A 27468-nucleotide genomic window follows, 5' to 3' on the forward strand; every position below is an offset into this window, starting at 1 on the left:
TAATCTAACGCGTTATTTTTTATAGTCAGTAACCCAGTTACCGTTACTACATGATGCGTTATTTTTAAGTTATTTTTGATGTAGTATCTGCTAGAAACTGAGAATATCTGAGTGTTTTATTGGAGCGCTGCGGAAGAGGCGACAAGGAAGAGGCGTGCCGCGCGCTGTCTGTGTGTATGTGTGTGTGTGGGAGGGGGTGTGTCTGTGTTTACTAGCAAGACATGGCGAAGCCCGAAGCCGAGTTTCTTAACATGGAGATATTCTCACTACTTTTCTTTTGTCGACCACAAAAGAAAAGAACATTTTAGTTAAATGTAAGTTGTGTCTTGGATCAAAGATCCTATCCTAGCAAGTCAAATCTGCTGAAACAGCTACAAAAGCAACATGCTTCGACGAAGCTAGTAAAGAGATACACACTTCACTTCCCAAGCAACAGCGGCTGGATTTTAACAAGGCACTGTGCACTGAAGATACACACACTCTGTCAATTCTCTTATATACTGTTGCTCTTTCAATCTAGACTTCTAGAGTGATTGATTATCACATCACTCTAAATGTATAGACTATAAAGTTCACCAACATAAAGAGTGTTGTGGGCTTCAGACATGATTTTATTTCAGAATTCCTTGAGAGAAAAAAACGCCTGGTCAGGCTTTGTGTATGTAGTGTGTGCCTTCCTTGGTTTACAGCTATGTTGTTATTATGCTGTTTGTTACTTATGTATGTTATGTTGCAGCTTTTTAAAATAGTTTTGTCAATTTGTTCTGGCCTGAAACAAATTGGCCCTTTGAAACATATCTTTGTCTTTGTGTGTTGTATGTAGACCCTATTACTTAGCAGAGTTCAGTGATGCAAATGCATGTCAAGTTAATCAACAGATTGTATTATTCTCCAGTGCAATAACAGTACTGAAATGAAGGCTAAAAGGGCATTAAAGGGGGCCTTAAAAAAATAAAAAATACAATAATATATATAAGTAACTAAATAGTTACTTTTCACAGTAAAGCATTACTTTTTGGTGTAAGTAACTGAGTTAGTAACTGAGTTACTTTTGAAATGAAAAACTAGTAACTGTAACTAGTTACTGGTTTTCAGTAACTAACCCAACACTGATCAAATATAACTATTAACAAACAAACAAATTGGAGTTAATTACCTGACTCATTAAAGTAGAAATGTATATTCAACATATGCCATACAAAAACACGTAATGATTTATCAGACACTTTCTCTCAGTGAACGTATATATTTATGTAACATTGCACAGTATGTTCATACACAGTGTGGAGCAGCTCCACTAAATTAATAATCATCGCCTCCGTTTCGGCAAATAAACTATTTCTTACAAGTACTATTAAGGACTGGAGGATGAGGAGAACCAGCAGGAGCGGACAAGAAGGTATGTTAATCGCTAAGATAGCGTAAAACAGTGGTGTACAAAGTGCTGGCCATAGCTAATTTTGTAACGGCCCTCGATCGGCTCAATCTTTAGCATGCTAGCTTTTTTGCCTTTTTTGCATGAAGGCCTATACACATCAATGTCAAATATTTGTGTTACTTGATGAATGGTGCCTGATAGCATGCTAGCTTCTTTTTTTTTTAAAAGCTAATTTTACAGGTATACACCTCAGTCATATTGTAATATTTGACGCATGCTAACTTTAGCATGGTAGCATTTTAAAAAAAAATTTTCAGGTACACACCTCAGAATAATATATTTTGGTGCTTGACACATGTTAGCATGCTAGCTGTTTAAAAAAAACATCAATATATTTAGGCTGACCATATTCTGAAATCCCCCAAAAAAAGGACACATATATGCGTGCCAAGGCGGGCAGCACGCCAAGGCCGGGACTAGGTGAAAATTTGCCAATGACACTCGAACTTGCTTTATAAATAATATATTTATTTAAATAAAGCATTTTTTCTCCTCTGTTGACAGCAGTGTTGGTGCTAGGAATTTTCAAAATGGGGTCCCAGGGACCCATCAAGTCATAAAAATGGGGTCCCACAGTAAATTTTTGGGGTCCCACTTTTTTGTAAGCGTTTTGAAAAAAAATGATGAACGTATGCATTGTCCTGTTATATCTCACATTCTACATTGTGTTTTGGAAAAAGGTTGTCATAAACGTTACTTAATTCATTAAAAATAAAAATAAAAAAATAAAACAAATTTGTATACATATGTAAATGTATTCAGTTATAAACATTCATTCACTTTCTTCTGTCCTTCATGGATCTTAACTTTACCACTGCAGGTAGTTTTTTCTATGTTTTTATTTAATAAGTTGTAGGTGTATTTATTTCAGTATAAAAGTGTAAAACGTGTTTTGCTTTGGTCATGAAATAATGATAATGGTGTGCCAGGGCATACATACATTTTATATTTAACGCTTAAATCCCTGGAGTCTACATCAACTTCAGATCTATCCCTCATTTCAAATTGTTTTAGTTTTTTTATGTTGTTTTTGTTTGTTTGTTTGTTTTCCGCCCTTTTTTGTCAAACAAAACTATGTTTTTAATGGCAAACACACAAAATATGCAAAATCTTCCACCAAAATAGTTTTCAAAGTGGAATATTTGATGTGAAGTAATCGGAACCTTGGATAGGTCAATAATTCATAATAACATTGATTTTGATTCAATATTATGTTTTGAGCAATGACAGTTTGAAAAAAAAAAACAGCTTTGTTTTATTAGTCAACATTGCAACTTTTTCTAAATTACATTTCACCTTTAAGCTTTTTTATTTCACTTTTGTTGTGTTTTTGTTTATTTTAATAGTATTTTTAGAATGTGCTGTGGGCCTTTAAAACATTAATTGTGGGCCACAAATGGCCTCCGGGGCACACTTTTGACACCCCTGCAATAGATAATAAAAAACTTAATCTGATAAATCTATCGATAAAAAGCAGAGCCTGGTGACGCATGTGCGTTTATCATACCTCTCTCGCTCTCTCTGTCTCTGCCCCTCCCTCACGAATGCTGCTGCGTGCGCACACCTTCACAATTTGTTTTGTTTTTAACCCCTTCTTAACCATGAACGTACATTGAAAATACACGCAACCCTAACTCAAAATGCAGGACATTTGAGGCATTTAAGAAACTCCGCCCAGACAGCCTCGCAAAAGAGGACATATCCGCGGAAAAGAGGACGCATGGTCAGTCTAAATATATTGCACTGGTTTTGAAGGTGAAAACTACCAAAATGGCCCCTGCATCCTTTGATTTGTCAGTCTGTGGCCCTCAGTGGAAAAAGTTTGAGCCTCCCGGCGCAAAACAACATAAGAAAGAAATGTTTTTGCAAAGTTTAGGAAGTGTAGATGTACACAAGACAACACTGTTGTTTCCGGTGTCGGAATATGAGAAAACAAATGTAGAAAAACAGTTTTTTCGTTTGTGCTTATTGGTGTTTTTATTATCTTTTTAAAAAATCCATCCATCCATCCATCTTCCTCCGCTTATCCGAGGTCGGGTAGCGGGGGCAGCAGCCTAAGCAGGGAAGCCCAGACTTCCCTCTCCCCAGCCACTTCGTCCAGCTCTTCCCGGGGGATCCCGAGGCGTTTCCAGGCCAACCGGGAGACAAAGTCTTCCCAACGTGTCCTGGGTCTTCCCCAGGACGTGCCCTAAACACCTCCCTAGGGAGGCGTTCGGGTGGCATCCTGACCAGATGCCCGAACCACCTCATCTGGCTCCTCTCGATGTGGAGGAGCAGTGGCTTTACTTTGAGCTCCCCCCGGATGGCAGAGCTTCTCACCCTATCTCTAAGGGAGAGACCCTTAGACCCTTTTTAAAAAATGTTCACATGAAATATCAAATGACTTGTTTTGTAAATGTAGTTTGACTAAAAAATACAAACATAATTTTTATTTTTAATTGTATTTTTTGTGTTTCAAAATCAAATATAAAATAAACCAATTGTTTGTTTTGTTGTTGTCCGATTCCCATTCATGAAACAAAAATGAAATGGTATTTTTTCATCAGCGGAAATGGAAAAACAAAACAACAAAAACACTGAAATTCGTTTTAAAAATCAAAACGAAAATTGAAAAACAAAGCGTTTTTATTTGTTTAGTGTCAAAGAGCAATAACACCATCTAAAACGGTTACATTTTTATTCTATATATTATAACAATTTAGTTTAATTCCTCGTAAACGGAAACGAAAATGGAGAAACATGCCAAACGGATGTTGTTCTTACTGTTTTATTTTCAAAGTAAAAGCTGGGATATATTACGGTACCCGTGTGACTGGCTAAAATACATTTGGAGCCCTACATATAAATTATTTTAAACATGGCACAGTGAGGACTGATATCTGCAGAAATATACATGCACACATCCACGGAAACTGAAAAATTGAAAAAAATATGTTTTCCCCCCCATATTCCAAAACCGGAAGTTGCTGTTAAAAGATTGGCCTGGAGATATTCTTGTATGGATATCCCTTTTTGCCTCCGATTTCGTGTGATGTGTGCGTAGACATTTCTGTAGATGTCAGTCCTCGTTGTTCAAAATAATTAAATAAATTTTAGCCAGGCATACTAACATTTACTTTCAAAATAAAAACTTCCGGTGTCAGAATATGAAACAACATATGTTTTGGTCTCATTTTTCGTTTCTGTTTACCAGGGAAATAAGTGTTTGTTACATGAAATGTCAAATACAAATCAAACCGTTTTTAGATGTGCTTTTGATTGATTGATTGAAACTTTTATTACTAGATTGCACAGTACAGTACATATTCCGTACAATTGACCACTAAATGGTAACACCCGAATAAGTTTTTCAACTTGTTTAAGTCGGGGTCCACGTAAATCAATTCATGTAGTTACTTAAAAAAAACCATTTTGTTTTTCAACGTTCTTTTTTTTAATGGAAGTAAATTAAAATATTTTTTTCAATTTCCATTCATAAAAATATAATTAAATGACCAAATCATACAATGACCGGTTTGGCTTCCTTATGTTTTCCCAAAATGAAACAAACCAGCTGACTGCTGACTGCTCAGAGCCAGTTGCCAGATAGACAGTAAGGAATGCAACATTGTTCTTTTGTTTTAAGAATTCAAACGTTATTCGGGTTTACAAATAATTTACAAAGAATACAAAACAACTATATTGTGTGTCTGTATAAAAATATGTAATGCACCGTAATATAATTCACTTTGCTAACGTTGCCGTTCAACCTTTTGGGGGAAGGGTAATTGTTTCGTTTGGCAACCCAGTCCCGCAGCCAAACCGTTGTGGTGATGATGCAGAAGGCTAGCTTAGCTACTAGCTACTTAGCCACTTAGCTGCTAGCTAGTGTCGGATTAGCTCATGTTCGACGCTGCACTTTCAACCATTTGGCCTGATGACTTGTGAATAGGTAAGTCTGCGGCATATAGAATATAATATACCTAGTTACTTTTTTATTTATTTAGTGCCAACCGTGATTTTATTCGAAAGCTAAGACTGGTAGCCTTGGTTACCAGTGTGTTTGCTGTTGTTTGTAATCTAATTGTTACAGTTGTGTAATATTTTGTTTAGTGTACCTGGCTTGATGTTGAGGAAAGACTACCAACCTCAAATAAAATTAGTTGTTTCCTGGTCCAATATTGATTTAAGACATCAGCATTTGTGATCGGCAAAAAGCAAGCATCGGATGATCTCAGCTTGCATGTATAATGTGTGCAATATCATGTTCGATACAAGCAGTCCTGCAGCGTGTTTACTTGTGCAAAGCTGGACTGCCAGTTAACATCTAAATGTCCTCCGATAAGCACACAATTTCTTCTATTTTACTAAAGTCATTAGTCATATAGGCTACGAGGAGCTGGCAGCTACACAACAACGAAGCATACAATAGCATAAATGAAAAATGTAACAATATTGCAGTCTAAAACAGCACATTTGTCAACATAAGCAAGTATCAAATAATTATAGTTGCATCTTACTTTCACATGGAAAGTCTCAAGCGTATTGGACATTTTGGATGAACTAGAACAGTGTTTTTCAACCTCTTTTGAGCCAAGGCACATTTTTTGCGTTGAAAAAATCCGGAGGCACACCACCAGCAGAAATCATTAATAAACGAAACTCAGTTGACAGTAAAAAGTCGTTGTCGCAATTGTTGGATATGAATTTAAACCATAACCAGCCATGCATCAATATACTGTACTGTCACGACCTGTCACATCACGCCGTGACTTATTTTGAGTTTTTTGCTGTTTTCCTGTGTGTTCTGTTTTAGTTCTTGTCTTGCGCTCCTATTGTGGTGGCTTTTTCCTCTTTTTTTGATATTTTCCTGTAGCAGTTTCATGTCTTCCTTTGAGCGATATTTCCCGCATCTACTTTGTTTTACCAATCAAGAATATTTCAGTTGTTTTTATCATTCTTTGTGGGGACATTGTTGATTGTCATGTCATGTTCGGATGTACATTGTGGTCGTGTCTTTGCTCCACAGTAAGTCTTTTCTGTCGTCCAGCATTCTGTTTTTGTTTCCTTTATAGCCAGTTCAGTTTTAGTTTCGTTCTGCATAGCCTTCCCTAAGCTTCAATGCCTTTTCTTAGGGGCACTCACCTTTTGTTATTTTTGGTTTAAGAATTAGACACCTTTTTACCTGCACGCTGCCTCCCGCCGTTTCCAACATCTACAAAGCAATTAGCTACCGGCTGACAAATACTGATATGGAAGAGTATTACAGGGTTACTCTGCCGAGCTCTAGACAGCACCGACCCTCAATAACAACACTTAATTTGCAGACTATAATTACTGGTTTACAAAAAATATTTTTAACCCAAATAGGTGAAATTAGATCATCTCCCACGGCACACCAGACTGTATCTCACGGTCGCGGCACAGTGGTTGAAAAACACTGAACTAGAATATGTGTTGTACGTCATCAGTACGTAGTATATATCTGTATCATGAATCAATTTAAGTGGACCCCGACTTAAACAAGTTGAAAAACTTATTCGGGTGTTACCATTTAGTGGTCAATTGTACGGAATATGTACTTCACTGTGCAACCTACTAATAAAAGTCTCAATCAATCAATCAAAATCAGTATTGGTGTATAGTGGTGATAAAAACAACGCCAACACAGTTGAACTCTGAAAACTGGGGTCTCGGCGTTACTCACAATGGTGCGGTTAAGCGTGAGAGCGACCACTGCGGAAATCCAGCCAGCGGAAAAATACATGCATACCTATTTCAGTGCTACAGTAAAATGCTGATATTAACTTTAGCAGCTTGGTTATCGTTGGTATGTTTTATTGAGGGATGATGGTTCTGTGGCACTAGACCAGGGGTCGGCAACCCAAAACGTTGAAAGAGCCATATTGGACCAAAAATACAAAAAATAAATCTGTCCGGAGCCGCAAAAAATTAAAAGTCTTATACAAGTGTTATAATAAAGGCAACACGTCAGGTAAGTGTCTATATTAGCTATATTAGCCTACTATCAAAATGACTGTGTCGCAGGCTGAAGCAAATCTTTGTTGACAGAAATGTTCAAATGTAATATTTATTCTACACATTTTTACAACATTGGAAACCATTAGTAAATCAGAGGCTACTCAGAAGGTGAGATAACTCCTGGAAATGACTGGCTTTTAGTGATTAAAGGTATAGATGTGTGTGTCCAAGTTAAAGGAAACGGCAGACTGTTTTCTTCTAATGTATTTATTACAATCTTTGGCAAGCTAGGTAACATTTGCTGTGGTCTGGAACAACATGGCCCACAAACAACCATCTGAAATGCAGCCAATGTTACATACAGATAATATGTCATGAGACATGCAAATATAAAATATATACAAAGAGGATAAAAGTAAAGGAAATTAAATGAGCTCAAATATACCAATGCAATATGGACAAACAGCTAGCCTAAATAGCATGTTAACATTGATTAGCTTGCAGTCATGCAGTGACCAAATATGCCTGATTAGCACTCCAACAAGTCAATAACATCAACAAAGCGCACCTTTGTGCATTCACACACAGCATGACATTTTTGGTGGACAAAACGAGATTAAGAAGGAGTGGAAGATTTTACATGTATACAAACTGTTGTGTCACAGTCCACACTATGGTGAGTTCAAGAACCGCCAAAATTAGTAGGACAAAACAATGTTCACCAAATACTATCATCAGTGAAGCATAAACAAAACCATATTAAACAGTGGGCTTTCTAACAATTGGGAAAGTTTGTGTCATGGTTCTCCTCAAACAAAAAACATACTAAAACAAAAAAATGCATTTTCCCCCATCTTTTTCCATTTTCAATCCTTTTTTGAAAATGCTCAAGGAAGCCACTAGGGCTCGAGAGCCGTGGGTTGCTGACCCCCGCACTAGACGCATGCCAGGACAAATCCCTAACATTTTGGTCCTTAGCAAATATGGACAAACCATCTAAATAAACCGTTGCCTTGTCCTAAAATTATTGGTCGTCTGCCACATGTCACCATGTTGATTATCCTCGTTTTTCATGAATTGTTATGTGTTTTCCCCAGCAGGTTCTGATTTGGGTGGGTCTATCTTGAAGACCTGGTGGAAACAACGTAGGAAACCTTTGGTCCATCTGTGTGTGTGTGTGTGTGTGTGTGTGTGTGTGTGTGTGTGTGTGTGTGTGTGTGTGTGTGTGTGTGTGTGTGTGTGTGTGTGTGTGTGTTTGTGTGTGTGTGTTTAAGTGTCCAGTCCCCAGAATGTCTAAAAGCAAGAGCTCCGAGTCAGTGAAAGTGAAAGTGGTGGTCCGTTGTCGTCCTATGAATGAGAAGGAACGGGCTGCGGCATTTGAGAGTGTGGTGTCTGTGGATGTCAAATTTGGACAAATTATAGTCAAGAACCCCAGGGAAACTTCTGCTGGTGAACCCTCCAAAGTTTTCACATTTGATTCGGTCTACGACTGGAGCTCAAAGCAAATAGATCTATACGATGAAAGTTTTAGGCCCCTTGTGGATTCAGTTCTTCAAGGATTCAATGGGACCATCTTTGCATATGGACAAACCGGCACGGGGAAAACATACACCATGGAAGGTGTGAAGAACGACCTCGAGAGGAGAGGAGTCATCCCCAACTCTTTTGACCACATCTTCACTCACATCTCGAGGTCTCAGAATCAGCAGTACCTGGTGCGAGCGTCATATCTGGAAATTTATCAAGAGGAGATTCGAGACTTACTCTCCAAGGACCAGTTGCGTCGCCTTGAGCTGAGAGAGAGGCCGGACACGGGTGTCTACGTTAAGGACCTGTCGTCGTTTGTCACCAAGAGCGTGCGGGAGATTGAGAATGTTATGAACGTGGGCAATCAGAATCGTTCAGTGGGCGCCACCAACATGAACGAACACAGCTCTCGCTCTCACGCCATCTTTGTGATCACCGTGGAATGCAGCCAACTGGGGGTGGACGGCGAGAACCACATTCGAGTTGGCAAACTCAACCTGGTGGATCTAGCCGGTAGCGAACGGCAGACCAAGACAGGAGCTCAGGGGGAGAGGCTGAAGGAAGCTACCAAGATCAATCTGTCACTTTCGGCTTTGGGGAACGTCATATCCGCTCTGGTGGACGGCAGGAGCAGTCACATCCCTTACAGAGATTCCAAACTGACACGCCTCCTACAGGACTCTCTCGGTGGCAACGCCCGCACTGTCATGGTGGCCAACATCGGCCCGGCGTCCTACAACGTCGAAGAGACTTTAACAACGCTGCGCTACTCTAACAGAGCGAAGAACATCAAAAACAAGCCTCGCGTCAACGAGGACCCCAAGGATGCGCTACTGAGGAAGTTTCAGGAGGAGATTGCGAAGCTGAAGGAACAGCTGGAAAAGCGTACGGGAAAGAAGAACAAGAGGAAGCAAAGGAGGAGGGCGGGGGACTGTAGCAACGGCGATGGTCGGGACGACGAGAGCGAGGACGACGGGGACGGGGACAACAAAGTCGATTATTGGAGGGAGCAGCAGGAGACGCTGGAGAGCGAGAGGAGAGCGATCATGGAGGACCACAGCCTGGTGGCTGAGGAGAAGGCTCAACTCCTTCAAGAGAAGGAAAGGAAAATGGATGACCTTAAGAAGGAGCAGGAAGCTGGAGAAATGTTGGCAGCCAAAGTTAAAGTAAGTTGTCTCATTCATTAACATAAATATTGGCAGAACTGTCATCAAACTAAATGTTTTCAAAAAGCTCTATTACTATTCTAGCCAATCATCGAAATGATTGGTTTCACTCAATTAGGGATGGAAATTGATAACATTTTTCCGGTTTCGATTCCGCCTAACGATTTGGTTCTCCTTATCGATTCTTATTTGTAAAAAAAAAAAAAAAAGAACAAAAAGGTGGATTAGCATCGACTTTTAGTTTAGACTAGGTAACCTGACCTTACAAAACCAACAGTGATGTCTTAAGAGGCACATAACAAAGACAAAAATACTTTTTTTTAAGAAATAAATATTATTTTGTAGAATTTAACTAAATAAAACATATGTATGTAAAACATATGTATGAGAGCCCAAATTAGGAGATAGCAATTTATAGTCATGAAATAAAAAGTCGAAATTATTTGATAAAAAGTCATCATTATTTTATCTCATAATGATATAAATAAAAATATAAGAATATGGAAGCCTGTCACTAAGAATTATGAGATTAAAAAAAATCTAGATTATGAAATAAATCATAATTACGAGATTAAAAAAATCTAAATTATGAGATACAATCATAATTTTGAGGTAAGAAGTCATAATTATGAGATTTTAAAAAATCTAAATTATAAAATAATAAAGTCATAATTATTTTATCTCATAATTATTACTTTCAATAAAGTGTAAATAATAAATGCAGGCATAATAAGCACTCTGTAGATTGGCCATCTGATAAAATGTTGAAATTATTTGATTCGAAAATCGAAATTATGAGATAAGGGAGACATAATTATTTTTTATCTCATAGTTAAGATGTTTTTATCACATAATTTCAACTTTTTATCTCATAATTTCTAAAAAAACAAAAAAAAACATACAAATTACACAGGAATGTAACATTTACTTAAACTGTTTCTGTTTGGGAGTTTGTACTTAAGGCTGAGACTCTTTGTCATCTCCTTAAGAAATGTATCATGGGAATGACTGAGTGAAAATGTGGCTGGAGGAAAACACGCGACTTTTCTCTGACTACAATTGAACATTCACCTAGCGAAAATCAGGAGTATCTGCTGTGGCAAAAGAGGTGCAAGCCCTTGACCACAAACGTAGTCACTGCTCGGTAACATAGTCGGATTCTGTCTCTCGTCATGCTCATCTAAATGAGAAAGCATTCGTTTCCATTTTACAGGTAATAGCAGCTTTGACAAATATGCAAATGACGCTAACATTATAGGGGGTGTTTGTTAGTACCTGTTGTATTTACAGCTGCTGGGATGAGATAGTAGCGGTTTAAAAACGCAGCATTCTTGTACAGTTATAAAATGCTGTGTGCTCAAATATTTCAGCATATTGCTCGTGTTTCCTCCTTTTGATGAAATAGCAACCTTGTAATTATTACGAGTAGCACTATTGCAATGTTTTTTTTATAAAATATAGCTAATCTTTAGTGCGTTTTTGGCGACGGGCCCCATATTTCTCACTGTAGTGACGCAGGGATCGTTAAGGGAATTGTCGGAAAAATCAGCAAGCGATTCCAAAGAATGGATCCACTGGGAACCGGTTTTCGACTGCTATCCCTACACTCAATGTATTATGTTGTGCGGCTTAAAATAATGTATGTCTCAGAGTGGAGTCATTTCATTCAAACTTGTGTTCTTTCCCCTCTTTCCTTCGACTTCCAGGCGATGGAGAGCAAACTTCTAGTTGGGGGGAAGAACATTGTGGATCATACCAACGAGCAGCAGAAGATGCTGGAGCTGAAAAGACATGAAATTGCTGAACAGGTATTAAACAAATATCAGCGTATCACCAATATCTGTGCATAAACACTACTCTTCTCAGTGTCCATCTCCACTATTCAAAAATGCCCACTTATTGCTCATTTTTATAGCAGATCCACTGTTCATTCTCGGAGATTAGATAATAAATGAATGAGTCGTGTGTCCTTTTACATCTGAGATGGCTACAGTTAGGTGTTTTTGTGTTTCCAGAAAAGGAGAGTGCGAGAGATGCAACAGCAAATGGAATGTCGGGACGAAGAGACCCTGGAGCTGAAGGAGACCTACAGTTCTCTGCAACAGGAAGTCGACATTAAAACCAAGAAACTGAAAAAGGTAGTCTATGACTTTGCAACTATTTCCATTCATACTTTCAGCCCTGTTTTACAAAGAAATGATGATCTGCTAAAAAGCTGTTTATGTTCCACGATGTCGTAATCGCGCCAACTAACTTAAATTCAACCAATGCATATTAACCGATCAGCATCATTTTAAAATCTGTCTGTCAACTGTGTGTTGGAAACTTATGTTTGTTTTTTGTGTAGACAAAGCCAGAACAACATGCAACAACACATTGTAACAATGTGTGTACAATAAATGATTAAAAAGGTCAGGGTTATTTAATCGCAAAGCCTCTACTAAACCGTGTGTTTCAGTCCTCCTCACTCGCTATTAGGGTACCAAAATGTATATTGATACTTTTCGATACTTTTCCAAATAAAGGGAACTACGAAAAAGTTTAAATTTTGGCTTTATTTTAACAGAAAATCTTACAATTCAATAAACATATGTTTCCTATTGCACTCAAAAAACAATTTTAGAAGGTTAAAATAGAAATGAAAAGGCATTAAACACATTGGGCTTTTCTTGTTGCACTCAAAGAACAATTTACAATTTTCCATATTACATATAGTCTGCCATAATCATTGATTAGATTAGAATATGATAAAAAAAAAAGCTTTATTAACATTATATTAAATGCTTTATGATTTATGATTTATGAACCACTAGGCCACCTACTAAGTGGCTTAGTGGTTAGAGTGTCCGCCCTGAGATCGGTAGGTTGTGAGTTCAAACTCCGGCCGAGTCATACCGAAGACTATAAAAATGGGACCCATTACCTCCCTGCTTGGCACTCAGGGTTGGAATTGGGGATTGAATCACCAAAAATGATTCCCAGTCGTGGCCACTGCTGCTGCCCACTGCTCTCCTCACCTCCAGGGGGTGAACAAGGGGATGGGTCAAATGCAGAGGACAAATTTCACCACACCTAGTGTGTGTGTGACAATCATTGGTACTTTAACTTTTTTTAACTTACCGGTAACTTTATGGTTGCCAATCCTGGTATGTGCTTTAAGAAAAATACAATTATTAGGGTTAGTACTAAAAACAAAACTATGGATAAATGTACCCAGATAAGTCATGTAGCAGGTAAAACACACACCTGTTAAAGATACAACACAAATTGTAGCAATTTGTTACCAAGTTCAGTCATTTCACTTGCACTAGTTGACGTTAAATGGGCGGTCCTAACTCCGCTAATATTTGGCATCAAGCCAAGCAGCTGTGTGCGCGTCTACATATCTACATGTTATGTATCTACATGTGCACAGCAAGGGAGCTGGTTAACTTATGAGCGTACAGAATGTGTGTTTGTGAGAATAGGCAACGTGTTGTCTGAGTGACGTCAGTGAGTGAGTGGGCGAGTACATAGAGAGAGGAGTGCGCGCACTGCGCAGTAAAGTGATCAATGGGTCCGGTTGCGTCCTGCAAAACTAATAATAAAGCAACCATATTGTCACAAATCGGCGGCCTCGAATTCTGACCGGAAAGCGGATCTTAGCAGACCCATTGCAGGGTAAAGTGAACTGAAGGAAACATCTCCCCTGCGCTCCTCTACTACGGTCTGCACCGGAGCGAACAGCAGGACAGGTGTAACAACTACATTATTACCTGTCACTCTTTATAACTCCTTGTGCAGATCTGAATGCTTATTATTTAAATGATTACCTAAATTTGAAGTAAAGGTGGTAATACTAATCGGCACATTTGGCGAGACGTGTTTTAAAGCAACACTTGAAGCGTGGCGCTTCCTTGTTTAAAGCGTCACCTTTATCGTTGGTTTTGAAGGCCAAATACTTCCATGTTGTGTTTCACGCACCCTCTTCATTAACCAGTGGAATTGCTGGTTTTTGCCATTCTTCCCCACCTTGATGTCATTGCTTGTATGCACTTTGTGTGTGTGTTTTGACACACTCAACATCATGCGCCTCGGCTCTGTAGTCACCGCCTCACAGCGACACTTAGATGAAAGGACGGTACCGGTACTTTTCAAAGGCAGTATTGTACCGATTTCAATCAATTAGTATTGCAGTACTTTATTAGCATCGGTATACCGGACAATCCTGCTTCCTATAAACAGACTTAATGTTGGTGACATTTCCGACAGTAATAAATAAATTAAAATCTATTTATACTATATTTGTTGTGAAATTAATCAATGTATAATAATTGTAAAACTGATTATTACTGAAATCGTTGCATCCATACTCCTGTGTAGCTCAGACCTACTTCCTGTTCCTGTCTACAGCTCTAAGCCTTCTGGGTAATGTAGTATATAAACGTTTACTCCCTGGTTTACATGTATTTATATATTTATTTAATCCTTATTTACCCAGGGTAAGACAATTAGGAACATATTTTCATGTGCAATGCTGACCGAGCAAAGAGGCAGTGTCTACATGTTAGAAATGTTGCAGTGTGATGAGAATCTCTCATTGTCCCTCCATTTACCAACAAAAACAGTTCACAAATGTTCCAACGTGGTGGAACATAAATTCATGTTTAGGATGGAGTAAGGCTGGGCGATATGGACGAAATTTCTTAAACTAGATATTCGATATATATCTCGATATATTTTCTGCTGAAAGTATACATATACAGATATTAATTTTTGAGCGATATTCAGTGAAATTGAATTGAATGATATTAACCCAGTTAGTCAAGATGGGTATAAACAGCACAGAAAATAAACTGTTTAAGTAGTACAGAATTACATAACAAATAAAATAGAAAAATATTATTTCTGCGTAAAATAAATAACATAGCTGTGCAAATAATACAAAATGTATCAAACTCAGATAATAAATACATTTGCAGGCAGGTACTTTGTGATGTCCCTTCCTGGTTCGATGATCCGCCCTATCTTGCCTCTGATTGGCCTGTCCCTAACCAATCGTGACTCATCAAAGTAAACAACCAAACAATCATGGATGTTCTTAAAGTGCAAGGGGAGGGGTTTAGTAGCCCATGGAGGGGAATCGGGGGAGAACAAGGAACACAACAAATAAGCGGCGTTTGGTCATTTTAATGTGAAATAAATTATATCGATATTATAATATTTTCTTAATTCATATCTTGTTTAAAAATATATCGATATATCTTACACACTCGATATATCGCCCAGCCCTAGGATAGACAAACACTTTTCAATCGTAAAACATACGTGGAGAATGTCCGCAACTTGTGGACGGCAGAGCAGACAGCGGACAATAAGAAAGCCTTCGGTGGTGTTTTTTTAATGTAATTAGGAATTATGTTTTGCTATTGTTATTTATATAATGAATTCATTCAGCAATGAGCTCTGAGTATGTGCTTTTAATGCAATCTAGTGTCTGCTTTTAAGTGTGTGTGCTATGAAACAAGTAAAGCATCAAGACATTATTTGTTTTACAATTTTTGTTGAAAATTCATAAAATCACAATTTGAGTCAATGTTATAGAAAAAAATAACCCTCAGACATCCACTCTAAAAAATTATATGTTTTGGGAATGGCCAAGCTACAACCCAGACCTTAATCCAATAAAAATGTACAGGGGCATCACTAACTGACACTTCTGCAAGAATATAATGATGACTAATAATTTCATAATTTTGTCATCATTATCGCAAATAAAAACAAGATGATAATGTTAAGAGAAAGAAACTTAATTATTTTTAATTAGGTGGTGGGCGTGAGTTACGGAGAACATTCAATCAGGAGTGTAGTGGATCATATGGGTGTAAACCTCAAGCCCCGACTTGGATGGTGACCTGCACATTTGAAGCCATACAGTGCTAAATAATAAAACTACATGAAATTGAAATAAGTCTTGAAGATTGACTGCGAGCTAAAAAGACTGAATGTTGTCATCAAACAAAAAGGTACTTCAACAAACTAAGAATTTGTGGGTGTTCTCTCTTCAACGCTCAGCTTCTCTTACCGTCTTCCTTTTCTCCCCAGTTGTTTGCCAAACTGCAGGCAGTGAAGGCGGAAATCCACGACATCCAGGAAGCGCACATCAATGAGCGCCAGGAGCTGGAACAAACCCAGAATGAGCTCACCAGAGACCTTAAACTCAAGTATGGAGCCTGCAAGTCACATTGCTGATCTCAGACCAGGATTGCATCATAGTTATTAGTCATTAATAGTGCTGCAGCTCTCCATTACTTTAGTCATCCATCCATCCATTTGTTCCATTAATCAAGTAATCGGAAAAAACAGACTTTATAGCCTCATTGTGCATTTTAGGGAAAATAGTTAAACAAAGATTTGTTTCTGCTTGCCATAACCTTCATTGCTTTCTATTTATTTACCTTCAATTTACTTTTTTACATTCTATTTACTTTCCATTTTCCTTCTTTTACCTTCTTTTGCCTTCTACTTACCTTCTTCTGCCTTCTATTTTCCTGTTATTGCATTCTATTTACTCTATTTTATCATCTATTCACATTTTACCTTCTGTTTTACCTTTTATTTACTTTCTATTTACCTTCGTTTACCTCCTGTTTAGTTTCTTTTTACTGTATTTTACCTTTTATTTACATTCTATTTATCTTATTTTGTCTTTTATTTACCTTCTATTTTCCTTCTTTTTATCTTCTTTTACCTTATGTTTACCTTCTATTGTTGTTCTATTTACCTTCCAGTTTACCGTCTTTTATCTTCTATTTTCCTTTTATTGCATTATATGTACTTTATTTGATCTTCTATTCACCTTTTACCTCCTATTTACGTTCTATTTATTTTCTTTTACGTCTATTTACATTCTATCCATTTTTTTTAACCTACTATTTACAATCTATTTGTCTTCTTTTACCTTCTACTGATCTTCTTTTGCCTTTTATTTACCTTCTTTTACCTTCCATTTTCCTTCTATTACTTTATATTTACCGTATTTTATCTTCTATTTTCCTTCTTTTACCTTATATTTACCTTCTTTTATTTTCTATTTTCCTTTTATTACCATATATTTACCTTTTTTTATCTTCTATTTACCTTATACCCCATTTTACCTTCTATTTTACCATCTATTTAGCTTTTATTTATCTTCTACTTACCTTTCTTTTACTTTCCGTTTATCTTCATTCACCTTTTTTTATCTTCCACTTATCTTGTATTTACCTTTTACCATCATTTGCCTTCTATATGACTTATTTTTCCTTCTTTAATGTGGTCCGGACTTTATCAGTTTATATTTGTAATACTTACTAAACGATTACTTAAAGCAACAGAATATCAATTGAAGAAAAATGTACCTTCTTCTATCTTCTATTTACCGTTATTTACCTTTGTATTTATCTTGTTTACATCTATTTATTTTCTATTAACTTTTTACCATCTTCTATTTAACTTTTTAACTTTTTTCTGCGGTCCAGACTTTAATTGTTTCAGCTACACTTCTAAACAGAACCTAAATCGAAGCTTTTTTCTAATCGCATTATTGATTTAATCGATGAATGGTTGCAGCCTTAGTCAATGATAGGCACTATTGACACACACTATCTGTACTTGACTTGTGTCTAATTTTTGTTTTTTAGGCATCTTATTATTGAGAATTTCATCCCTTGCGAGGATAAGAACAAAATAGTCAACAGGGCTTTTTTTGACGAGGAGGACGAATACTGGAAGATGAGGCCCATCACACACATAGAAGAGTAAGTATTATTATGAATTGTATTAATACATATATGTAACACTCACGTTTGTGTTTCTGTTTGGCTGTGCTTAGCGACCATCAAATGATGAGCAGGCCTCAGTCTGCCATCGGATTCAGACGGCCACTCAGTAACCATGCTCGCACGGCCATGAAAGATAGTCTTGACATGAGATACAAGGTAAGTTGGACTGTATTGTCACACAAATGCTTTAAATTAGGGATGTTCTGACCAGGGTTTTATGCTGCAGATACCAATCACGTGTATCAACTGAAAATGTTTTATTGTATTTATGGTGAGTGCCACTGACAGTGTAACAATATCAACACAAAATATAATATCAATATTAAAACTACTTCTTTATTCTCTTTTATTGGTACATAAAATTGTTGAATCAAAACAAAGTCAATAGTATGTGACGCGTCGCGCTATTGTTGTGAAGCCGGAAGTGTTTTGTACGAGAAGTGTTTTGACAAAAGTCTCCGATAAAAGTGACTCTAGACTTCCTCTTTATTGTCTTTTTTTCTGCTGAGCTTTTATTTTATCTTACTAAACCAGTTTGAGTAACAATCTACATTTTATGTTATTAATGTACTCAACTATAATGTAAACACGGACATGAAGCTCCTCTCTACAAGCGGTAAAAGCGCTAGCAGCGTTCGCTCCAAAGATCTCGTCGCATGACGATTGAAGATAAAATTGTCTTGTCTTGTTGGATCTGATATTTCTATAATGTCCCTTTTCTTTGTGCATTTTTGCTCTCTATTACGGTACGGACCGAGGGTCAAAAAGGTGTCAGGACACATGCGCGTTGGTATCGCATCATCTTTGATAGCCCTAGTACATAAATTTTAGGGATGTCCGATAATGGCTTTTTGCCGATATCCGATATTCCGATATTGACCAAACCCTTAATTACAGATACCGATATCAACCGATACCGATATCAACCGATACTGATATATACAGTCGTGGAATTAACACATTATTATGCCTAATTTGGACAACCGGGTATGGTGAAGATAAGGTCCTTTTTAAAAAAATAATAATAATAAGATAAATAAATTAAAAACATTTTCTTGAATAAAAAAGAAAGTAAAACAATATAAAAACAGTTACATAGAAACTATTAATTAATGAAAATGAGTAAAATTAACTGTTAAAGGTTAGTACTATTAGTGGACCAGCAGCACGCACAATCATTTGTGCTTACGGACTGTATCCCTTGCAGACTGTATTGATATATATTGATATATAATGTAGGAACCAGAATATTAATAACAGAAAGAAACAACCCTTTTGTGTGAATGAGTGTAAATGGGGGAGGGAGGTTTTTTGGGTTGGTGTACTAATTGTAAGTGTTTCTTGTGTTTTTTATGTTGATTTAATAATTTTTTAAAAACTAAAAAAAACGATACCGATAATTTCTGATATTACATTTTAAAGCATTTATCGGACATCTCTAATAAATTTAAAAACAAATCTGTTATTCTTTATTATTAACATATATTATTTATATTATATTGTTTTGCTGTATTTTGAATTCTTGCTGCTTATTGTTCGAATTGTTCAAGTGCCCAGAGACTTTTAGGGGCTTTTTCTTTATTAAAAACAACAAGCAACAAATTCAGCATCTTTTTCTGGTGTTATTATAGACTGTACTTGAGTTTAGAGACCTTATTTCTGTCCCATGTCCCCAACGAAAAGCGAGCTGCATGGGAGCCTGCCGTCACACTTGCTTCACACTGCTGCTCCAAATGCACTTTCTCTCCTATTATAATTAGCACATTTTGTAGATGGCTGTCCGCAGGTTTAACTGGCATTTATTGAACTTACGTCCACATTCCAGACATGCTACCTCCGCTACAGACAATCCCGTGTGTATTGTTTACGTTGTCACCACATCCTGTTTCGGCAGCGCTGTTCCAGTGTTCAGTCTTTGTGGTGGAATCAATAGTGCACAAATAATAGGCTATACATATCAATTTATACTGTCACAACCTGCTCGTGTTAATGTTTATGTTCGCGTGGTTTTGATGGTCATTGTTCCCATGCTCGTGAACACAACTTCCGTGCCTGAAAGGGGATTGGATGGAGACGGACGTATGTGCACGAGAGGGAATACTTGTTAAAACTGGGCCGGTTGTTAGCATAAGATTGGCAATAAAAGCAAAAAATAGCGTCTGACTTTGTGTGACTTCTTCTGCCGGCTACAATACATTGTATTACTTTCATTTGTTTTCATGTATAAAAAACATATTTTTAGGGGGGAACCCTGTAATGATTAGCTAGCTTGAAACAACCGAAGAATAAGTGCTTGGCTCACTTTCATAGACTTTGGCAACAGACTAAAATATTTGAAGTTCTGCGTTCATTCTCTACTAATTTTGGATTAGAATGGTTTCAAAAGTGTCATTAAAATAAAGTCAACCTTCTTGTACTTGGCTGTCTTTTCCACTCCCCCTCAGGCCGAGAACCTCCTGCTTCTTACGATGGACATGCCGTCCCGGACCACCAAAGACTACCAGCAGCCGGTCATCGCCCCAAAGGTGGCCGCAACTCTGGAGGACGCGCTGAAGAACGAAGACGATATCCAAGTAGATGCCTCCGGGTTTAACAGCAGCTTGGCACCGCTAGCCAGTGCCAGTGGCAGCCTCAGGAAACCAAAGTCTGGGTACGTGTGAAATAAACACAACTATTATTCATCTCAAGCTACGTGATGCATTTGATTGTTTTTCCCCGCTGATCATGAAGGCGAGCGAGGACAGGCAAGCAATCGGACACGTGGACGTCGTCGTTCAGCGCTCGCAACCCAACATCTCCTATTTACCCTCAATCCCGCGGGCTGGTGCCGAAGTGAACAACCGCCGACTGCCAACAAGCTCCCCCGTCTGCAACAAGCTCCCCTGCGCACCTTCTCCAAGAGAACGGCTCTTATTCTGCCCACGCAATCGCGAGGTCTGTGAAAGACAAAATGGATTAATGCTGCTTTGTAGAAAAACAATGAATTATTTTAATTCGCACTATTTGCTACTGTCTGGTGCTTTTCATCTTAGAGTATATTTAAAGCACCTTTATCACAGGTGTGACTACGACACAAATATATATATATATATATATGGAGTATATGTATACACATATTGTATGTTACAATGTTCTTAATGCGTACAAATCAACTATAAGAGTTGATAATCGCACTTAAAGGGGACCTATGATGATTTCTAATCTACATTTAGTACACTTTCTTGAGGTCTATATACTTTGTATTTACCCTACTTTCCAGACTATAGACCGTACCGGTATTTAAGGCGCACCCACTAAATTTTGGAAGAAAATCATATGTTTACATGTATCAGCCGCACGGGACCATAAGCCGTGGCTTTTTACCGGTAAAAAAGATTTTGTAAATGTTTAAAACGGCTGAACAAACAAAAGAGAGGTCATCATCATGGACCCACGAGCTGCGCAAGTTAGCTCTCCAATCAGCTAAACCGACTCAATAACTCCAAAGTGACGTTTTGGTGAATTTACTGAGGAATTTGTGAAACTGAAACAATACAAAAGAATGCCATTGTAAGTTATTAATACTAACACAGGCACTTGTAAACGTGTTGGCATATAAATATGCATGAAAACACTCCTACAGACATCACACATGGGGCGCTTTAGTAAGTTTCAATTGTTTTAGTTATATTGTAAAACTTACAAACGTTGCTTGGAGTGATGAACGAAGAATCCATACGAGTAGAAACGCTATGGACGAGTAGTAGATGAAACGAGATATACTTCCGGCTCAAGGCATGAAACAGGAAGTACATTTTCTACCCCGCACCACTTGCAGTGAGCAAACTTGTCCAAAAGATGGCACCATAGTACAAACAGTAACACACCTTTCAGGGTCCTTGTGGGTGTTGAAAACTACAAAACATTATGGCCGTCAGCAAAGTAAAATCCATAAATTAGCCGCACCTTTTTTTAAACCGCACGGCTCAAAGTGTAGGAAAAAAGTTGCGGCCCTTAGTCCGGAAATACACTACCGTTCAAAAGTTTGGGGTCACCCAAACAATTTTGTGGAATAGCCTTCATTTCTAAGAACAAGAATAGACTGTCGAGTTTCAGATGAAAGTTCTCTTTTTCTGGCCATTTTGAGCGTTTAATTGACCCCACAAATGTGATGCTCCAGAAACTCAATCTGCTGAAAGGAAGGTCAGTTTTGTAGCTTCTGTAACGAGCTAAACTGTTTTCAGATGTGTGAACATGATTGCACAAGGGTCTTCTAATCATCAATTAGCCTTCTGAGCCAATGAGCAAACACATTGTACCATTAGAACACTGGAGTGATAGTTGCTGGAAATGGGCCTCTATACACCTATGGAGATAATGCACCAAAAACCAGACATTTACAGCTAGAGTAGTCATTTACCACATTAGCAATGTATAGAGTGTATTTCTTTAAAGTTAAGACTAGTTTAAAGTTATCTTCATTGAAAAGTACAGTGCTTGTCCTTAAAAAATAAGGACATTTCAATGTGACCCCAAACTTTTGAACGGTAGTGTACGTTTTTTGCGTATGTCTGCAAACCATTCTCGTGTGGAGGTGCTCCTTTTAGATGCAAATGAAACCACCCCCACCCTCTCCAAAAGTATCTAAATGTATCTTTTGAAAATATACACTGTTAAATATATATATTTTGTAGACACAAACATCACCGCTATTATTTTTCTTTTCCATGCACAGTTAAAAATAAACTTTTATAAACATTATATAGATTCACCCGGTCACAAAGTTAGGTACACTTGCACATTTTCCGATCCATACGGAGCTGCAATGAATAAAGCTGCTTTTATCAGCATTAAGGCTGGACGATAAGGATAAAAATGGTATCACGATATTAATAATTATGTATGTTTTTTATAACCTTTCAAAAATAAGCAAGACATAAATATATTTTATTGGAAATGTAACTTCCTGTAATTATTATCCCTCAGCTATCAAGGCAAAAAGGAAATGTCAACACAAGCATGGAAAACACTCAAACAATGTCAACAAAATAGTAAAATCACATTGAACATTTGACAATAAGCTCTTAAAAATCATCGAGTATGTAAGAAATGCTTCATAAAGTGTAAAAAAATAGTGCAAAGTGTGAACATGTAAACATACCTGAGAAGAACTATTTTCTGCAGGTTTAGTGTCAGGAAGTTACAGCTGTGCTCTAAAGGGTGAGCGCAGCTCAGGTGGTGTGGTATTAGCGGTCTTGCCTTTCATCATTTACAGACCACTTTGGTCTGACTACGGTCCCTTTGAAAAAAATCCAAAAACCTGTCCAGGTGACTTTTCCTCATTTATCCACAATTTCTTCATTTTGACTTTCTCTTCTCACTCCATGCAAAGAATCAATTATAAATGAAAAAATAATTATTTATCTTACCTTGAATGGCGACTCCATCTAGGCACTTCCTGGTCCATGCTGACGAAACAGTCCCCTGTGAAATGTAAACATGCAAGTCTTAATGTTGTAGACGTCTGGAAGCATGAGAAGGACTTATATGGGCATGGAGAGCATGAACTGTCATGCCCATATAAGTACGTCCGTCAATCTGTGATGTCACAAATGGCTTACTGTTGAAAAACGATTGTAAAACCTAGCGTTCAAAACTGCCCAAATACATGAAGTTCACCATTTAAAACGTGTTTGACACGACTATACAACATTGTTACAACATTTATAAGTCATCACAGGTCCCCTTTAGATATTACATACAGGAAGTACAGTAGGGACATTCCTGGCCACCAAACATTTTTGTCCACAACATTTCACCTATGACTTAAACTGAGATGCAGGAAGTGGAAGCAACTACAAAATACAGTCGTCCCCTCGTTTATCTCGTTTATTTTTGTTGAAAAAGGTTGTTTTTAAACGTAATTTTTTCATAGATGGAGCATAATAAAAATCTTCACAACCTTCTAAATAAGTTTTAAACATTATTACAGCCCTCTAAAGATGAAATAACATCAATATAGTCACCTTTAAGCTCCTTTCACCCAATATAGTAGCCTTGAGTGTGTTCTACTTTAAGCATCACCCGGCCACTATTACACATCTACTACCTGGAGATACTTCATCACATCCTGGGTAATTCCTCTAAGTTAGACGTGCTGAAACCACAGGCGTAAAGTGTTCTGTAAAAACTTGGTCAACTTGACAGTCGCAGCTATGATTAAAACATGTAAAGTAGAATCGTTATTACACGTGATGTTGTCATATTTGGGCATAATACAACTCTTAACGACCTTTTAAACATAATTATAGCCCTTAAGCTCCTTTCACCCAATATAGTAACCATGAGTGTGTTCTACTGTAAGCATCACCCGGCCACTATAACACATCTACTACCTGGCAATACTTCATCAGAATAAGTTAGACGTGCTGAAACCACAGGATTGTTATAAAGTGTAATATTTTCATAGTTGGAGCATAATAAAACTTTTAACGATCTTTTTAAACATATTTGTAGCCCTCTAAAAATGAAATAACATCAATATAGTCACTTTTAAGCTCCTTTCACCCAATATAGTAGTCTTGAGTGTGTTCTACTCTAAGCATCACCCGGCTACTATAACAAATCTACTACCTGGCAATACTTCATCGCATCCTGGGTAATTCCTCTAAGTTAGACATGTGCTGAAACCACAGGCGTAAAGTGTTCTGTAAAAACTTGGTCAACTTGACAGTCGCAGCTATGATTAAAACACATTTTTGAAAAGTAGATTCGTTATTAAGCGTGATGTTTTCATAGTTGGGGCATAATAAAACTCTTTATGACCTTCTAAATAAGTTTTAAACATAATTATAGCCCTTTAAAAATGAAATAACATTAATATTGTCACCCTTCTGCTCCTTTCGCCTAATATAGTAGCCTGGAGTGTGTTCTACTGTAAGCATCACCCGGCCACTATAACACATCTACTACCTGGAAATACTTCATCACATCCTGAGTAATTCCTCTAAGTTAGACATGTGCTGAAACCACATGTAAAAACTTAGTCAACTTGACAGTCGCAAATATGATTAAAACACATTTTGGTAAAGTAGAATCGTTATTAAACATGATGTTGTCATAGTTGGGGCATAATAAAACTCTTAACGACCTTCTAAATAAGTTTTAAACATAATTATAGCCCTTTAAAAATGAAATAACATCAATATAGTCACCCTTACGCTCCTTTCACCTAATATAGTAGCCATGAGTGTGTTCTACTTTAAGCATCAGCCGGCCACTATAACACATCTACTACCTGGAAATACTTCATCACATCCTGGGTAATTCCTCTAAGTTAGACATGTGCTGAAACCACATGTAAAAACTTAGTCAATTTGACAATCGCAAATATGATTAAAACACATTTTTGTTAAGTAGAATAATTATTAAATGTAATTTGTTCATAGTTGAGGCATAATAAAAGTCTTTATGACCTTCTAAATAAGTTTTAAGCACAATTATAGCCCTTTAAAAATGAAATAACATCCATATTGTCACCTTTACGCTCCTTTCACATAATATAGTAGCCTTAAATGTGTTCTACTGTAAGCATCACCCGGCCACTATAACACATCTACTACCTGGAAATACTTCATCACATCCTGAGTAATTCCTCTAAGTTAGACATGTGCTGAAACCACGTGTAAAAACTTAGTTAACTTGACAGTCACAAATATGATTAAAACACATTTTGTGAAGTAGAATCGTTATTAAACGTGATTTTTTCATAGTTGGGGCATAATAAAACTCTTAACGACCTTCTAAATAAGTATTAAATATAATTATAGCCCTTTAAAAATGATATGACATCAATATAGTCACCCTTACGCTCCTTTCACATAATATAGTAGCCTTAAATGTGTTCTACTGTAAGCATCACCCGGCCACTATAACACATCTACTACCTGGAAATACTTCATCACATCCTGAGTAATTCCTCTAAGTTAGACATGTGCTGAAACCACGTGTAAAAACTTAGTTAACTTGACAGTCACAAATATGATTAAAACACATTTTTGTAAAGTAGAATCGTTATTAAACGTAATTTGTTCATAGTTGGGGCATAATAAAACTCTTAACGACCTTCTAAATAAGTTTTAAGCATAATTATAGCTCTTTAAAAATGAAATAACATTAATATTGTCACCCTTACGCTCCTTTCACATATTATAGTAGCCTTAAATGTGTTCTACTGTAAGCATCACCCGGCCACTATAACACATCTACTACCTGGAAATACTTCATCACATCCTGGGTAATTCCTCTAAGTTAGACATGTGCTGAAACCACATGTAAAAACTTAGTCAACTTGACAGTCGCAGCTATGACTAAAACACATTTTTGTAAAGTAGAATCGTTATTAAACGTAATTTGTTCATAGTTGGGGCATAATAAAACTCTTTATGACCTTCTAAATAAATTTTAAACATAATTATAGCCCTTTAAAAATGAAATAACATCAATATAGTCACCCTTACGCTCCTTTCACATAATATAGTAGCCTTAAATGTGTTCTACTGTAAGCATCACCCGGCCACTATAACACATCTACTACCTGGAAATACTTCATCACATCCTGGGTAATTCCTCTAAGTTAGACATGTGCTGAAACCACATGTAAAAACTTTGTCAACTTGACAGTCACAAATATGATTAAAACACATTTTGGTTTAAGTAGAATCGTTATTAAACGTGATGTTGTCATAGTTGGGGCATAATACAACTCTTTATGACCATCTAAATAAGTTTTAAGCATAATTATAGCCCTTTAAAAATGAAATAACATCAATATAGTCACCCTTACGCTCCTTTCACATAATATAGTAGCCTGGAGCGTGTTCTACTGTAAGCATCACCCGGCCACTATAACACATCTACTACCTGGAAATACTTCATCACATCCTGGGTAATTCCTCTAAGTTAGACATGTGCTGAAACCACATGTAAAAACTTAGTCAACTTGACAGTCGCAAATATGATTAAAACACATTTTTGTAAAGTAGAATTGTTATTAAACGAAATTTGTTCATAGTTGGGGCATAATAAAACTCTTTATGACCTTCTAAATCAGTTTTAAACATAATTATAGCCCTTTAAAAATGAAATAACATCAATATAGTCACCCTTACGCTCCTTTCACATAATATAGTAGCCTTAAATGTGTTCTACTGTAAGCATCACCCGGCCACTATAACACATCTACTACCTGGAAATACTTCATCACATCCTGGGTAATTCCTCTAAGTTAGACATGTGCTGAAACCACATGTAAAAACTTGGTCAACTTGACAGTCGCAAATATGATTAAAACACATTTTTGTAAAGTAGAATCGTTATTACACATGATGTTTTCATAGTTGGGGCATAATAAAACTCTTAACGACCTTCTAAATAAGTTTTAAACATAATTATAGCCCTTTAAAAATGAAATAACATCCACATTGTGACCCTTTCGCTCTTTTCACATAATATAGTAGCCTTAAATGTGTTCTACTGTAAGCATCACCCGGCCACTATAACACATCTACTACCTGGAAATACTTCATCACATCCT

General features: G+C 37.1%; 1 protein-coding gene and 1 long non-coding RNA gene across 3 annotated transcripts in view; one reads left to right on the forward strand and one right to left on the reverse strand.

Moving 5' to 3' along the window:
* The first annotated feature begins 5214 nt into the window (after positions 1–5214).
* Positions 5215–27468, forward strand: part of LOC133653479 (kinesin-like protein KIF3B) — a 24664-nt gene continuing 2410 nt past the window's right edge. Inside the window, exons 1-9 of one of the 2 annotated variants that reach the window (XM_062052790.1) lie at positions 5215–5369; positions 8497–10092; positions 11799–11900; positions 12108–12230; positions 16177–16295; positions 17754–17870; positions 17945–18050; positions 20339–20544; positions 20625–27468. The exon at positions 20625–27468 is cut by the window's right edge and continues 2410 nt beyond it. In XM_062052790.1, coding sequence (XP_061908774.1) covers positions 8689–10092; positions 11799–11900; positions 12108–12230; positions 16177–16295; positions 17754–17870; positions 17945–18050; positions 20339–20544; positions 20625–20730 — 2283 coding nt within the window. In that variant the 5' untranslated portion in view covers positions 5215–5369; positions 8497–8688 and the 3' untranslated portion in view covers positions 20731–27468. The remainder of the gene's footprint in view (positions 5370–8496; positions 10093–11798; positions 11901–12107; positions 12231–16176; positions 16296–17753; positions 17871–17944; positions 18051–20338; positions 20545–20624) is intronic. The other variant, XM_062052789.1, reaches the window with a different exon arrangement.
* On the reverse strand, positions 12980–16319 carry LOC133653480 (uncharacterized). The gene is made up of 3 exons (XR_009826737.1): positions 16157–16319; positions 13213–13245; positions 12980–13109 (listed from the first exon to the last, which is right to left on the reverse strand). It is a non-coding gene; the product is annotated as an uncharacterized LOC133653480 (long non-coding RNA).

Source organism: Entelurus aequoreus, linkage group LG07, assembly GCF_033978785.1.
Source record: "Entelurus aequoreus isolate RoL-2023_Sb linkage group LG07, RoL_Eaeq_v1.1, whole genome shotgun sequence".
In the NCBI taxonomy this organism is placed as follows: Eukaryota; Metazoa; Chordata; class Actinopteri; order Syngnathiformes; family Syngnathidae; genus Entelurus; species Entelurus aequoreus.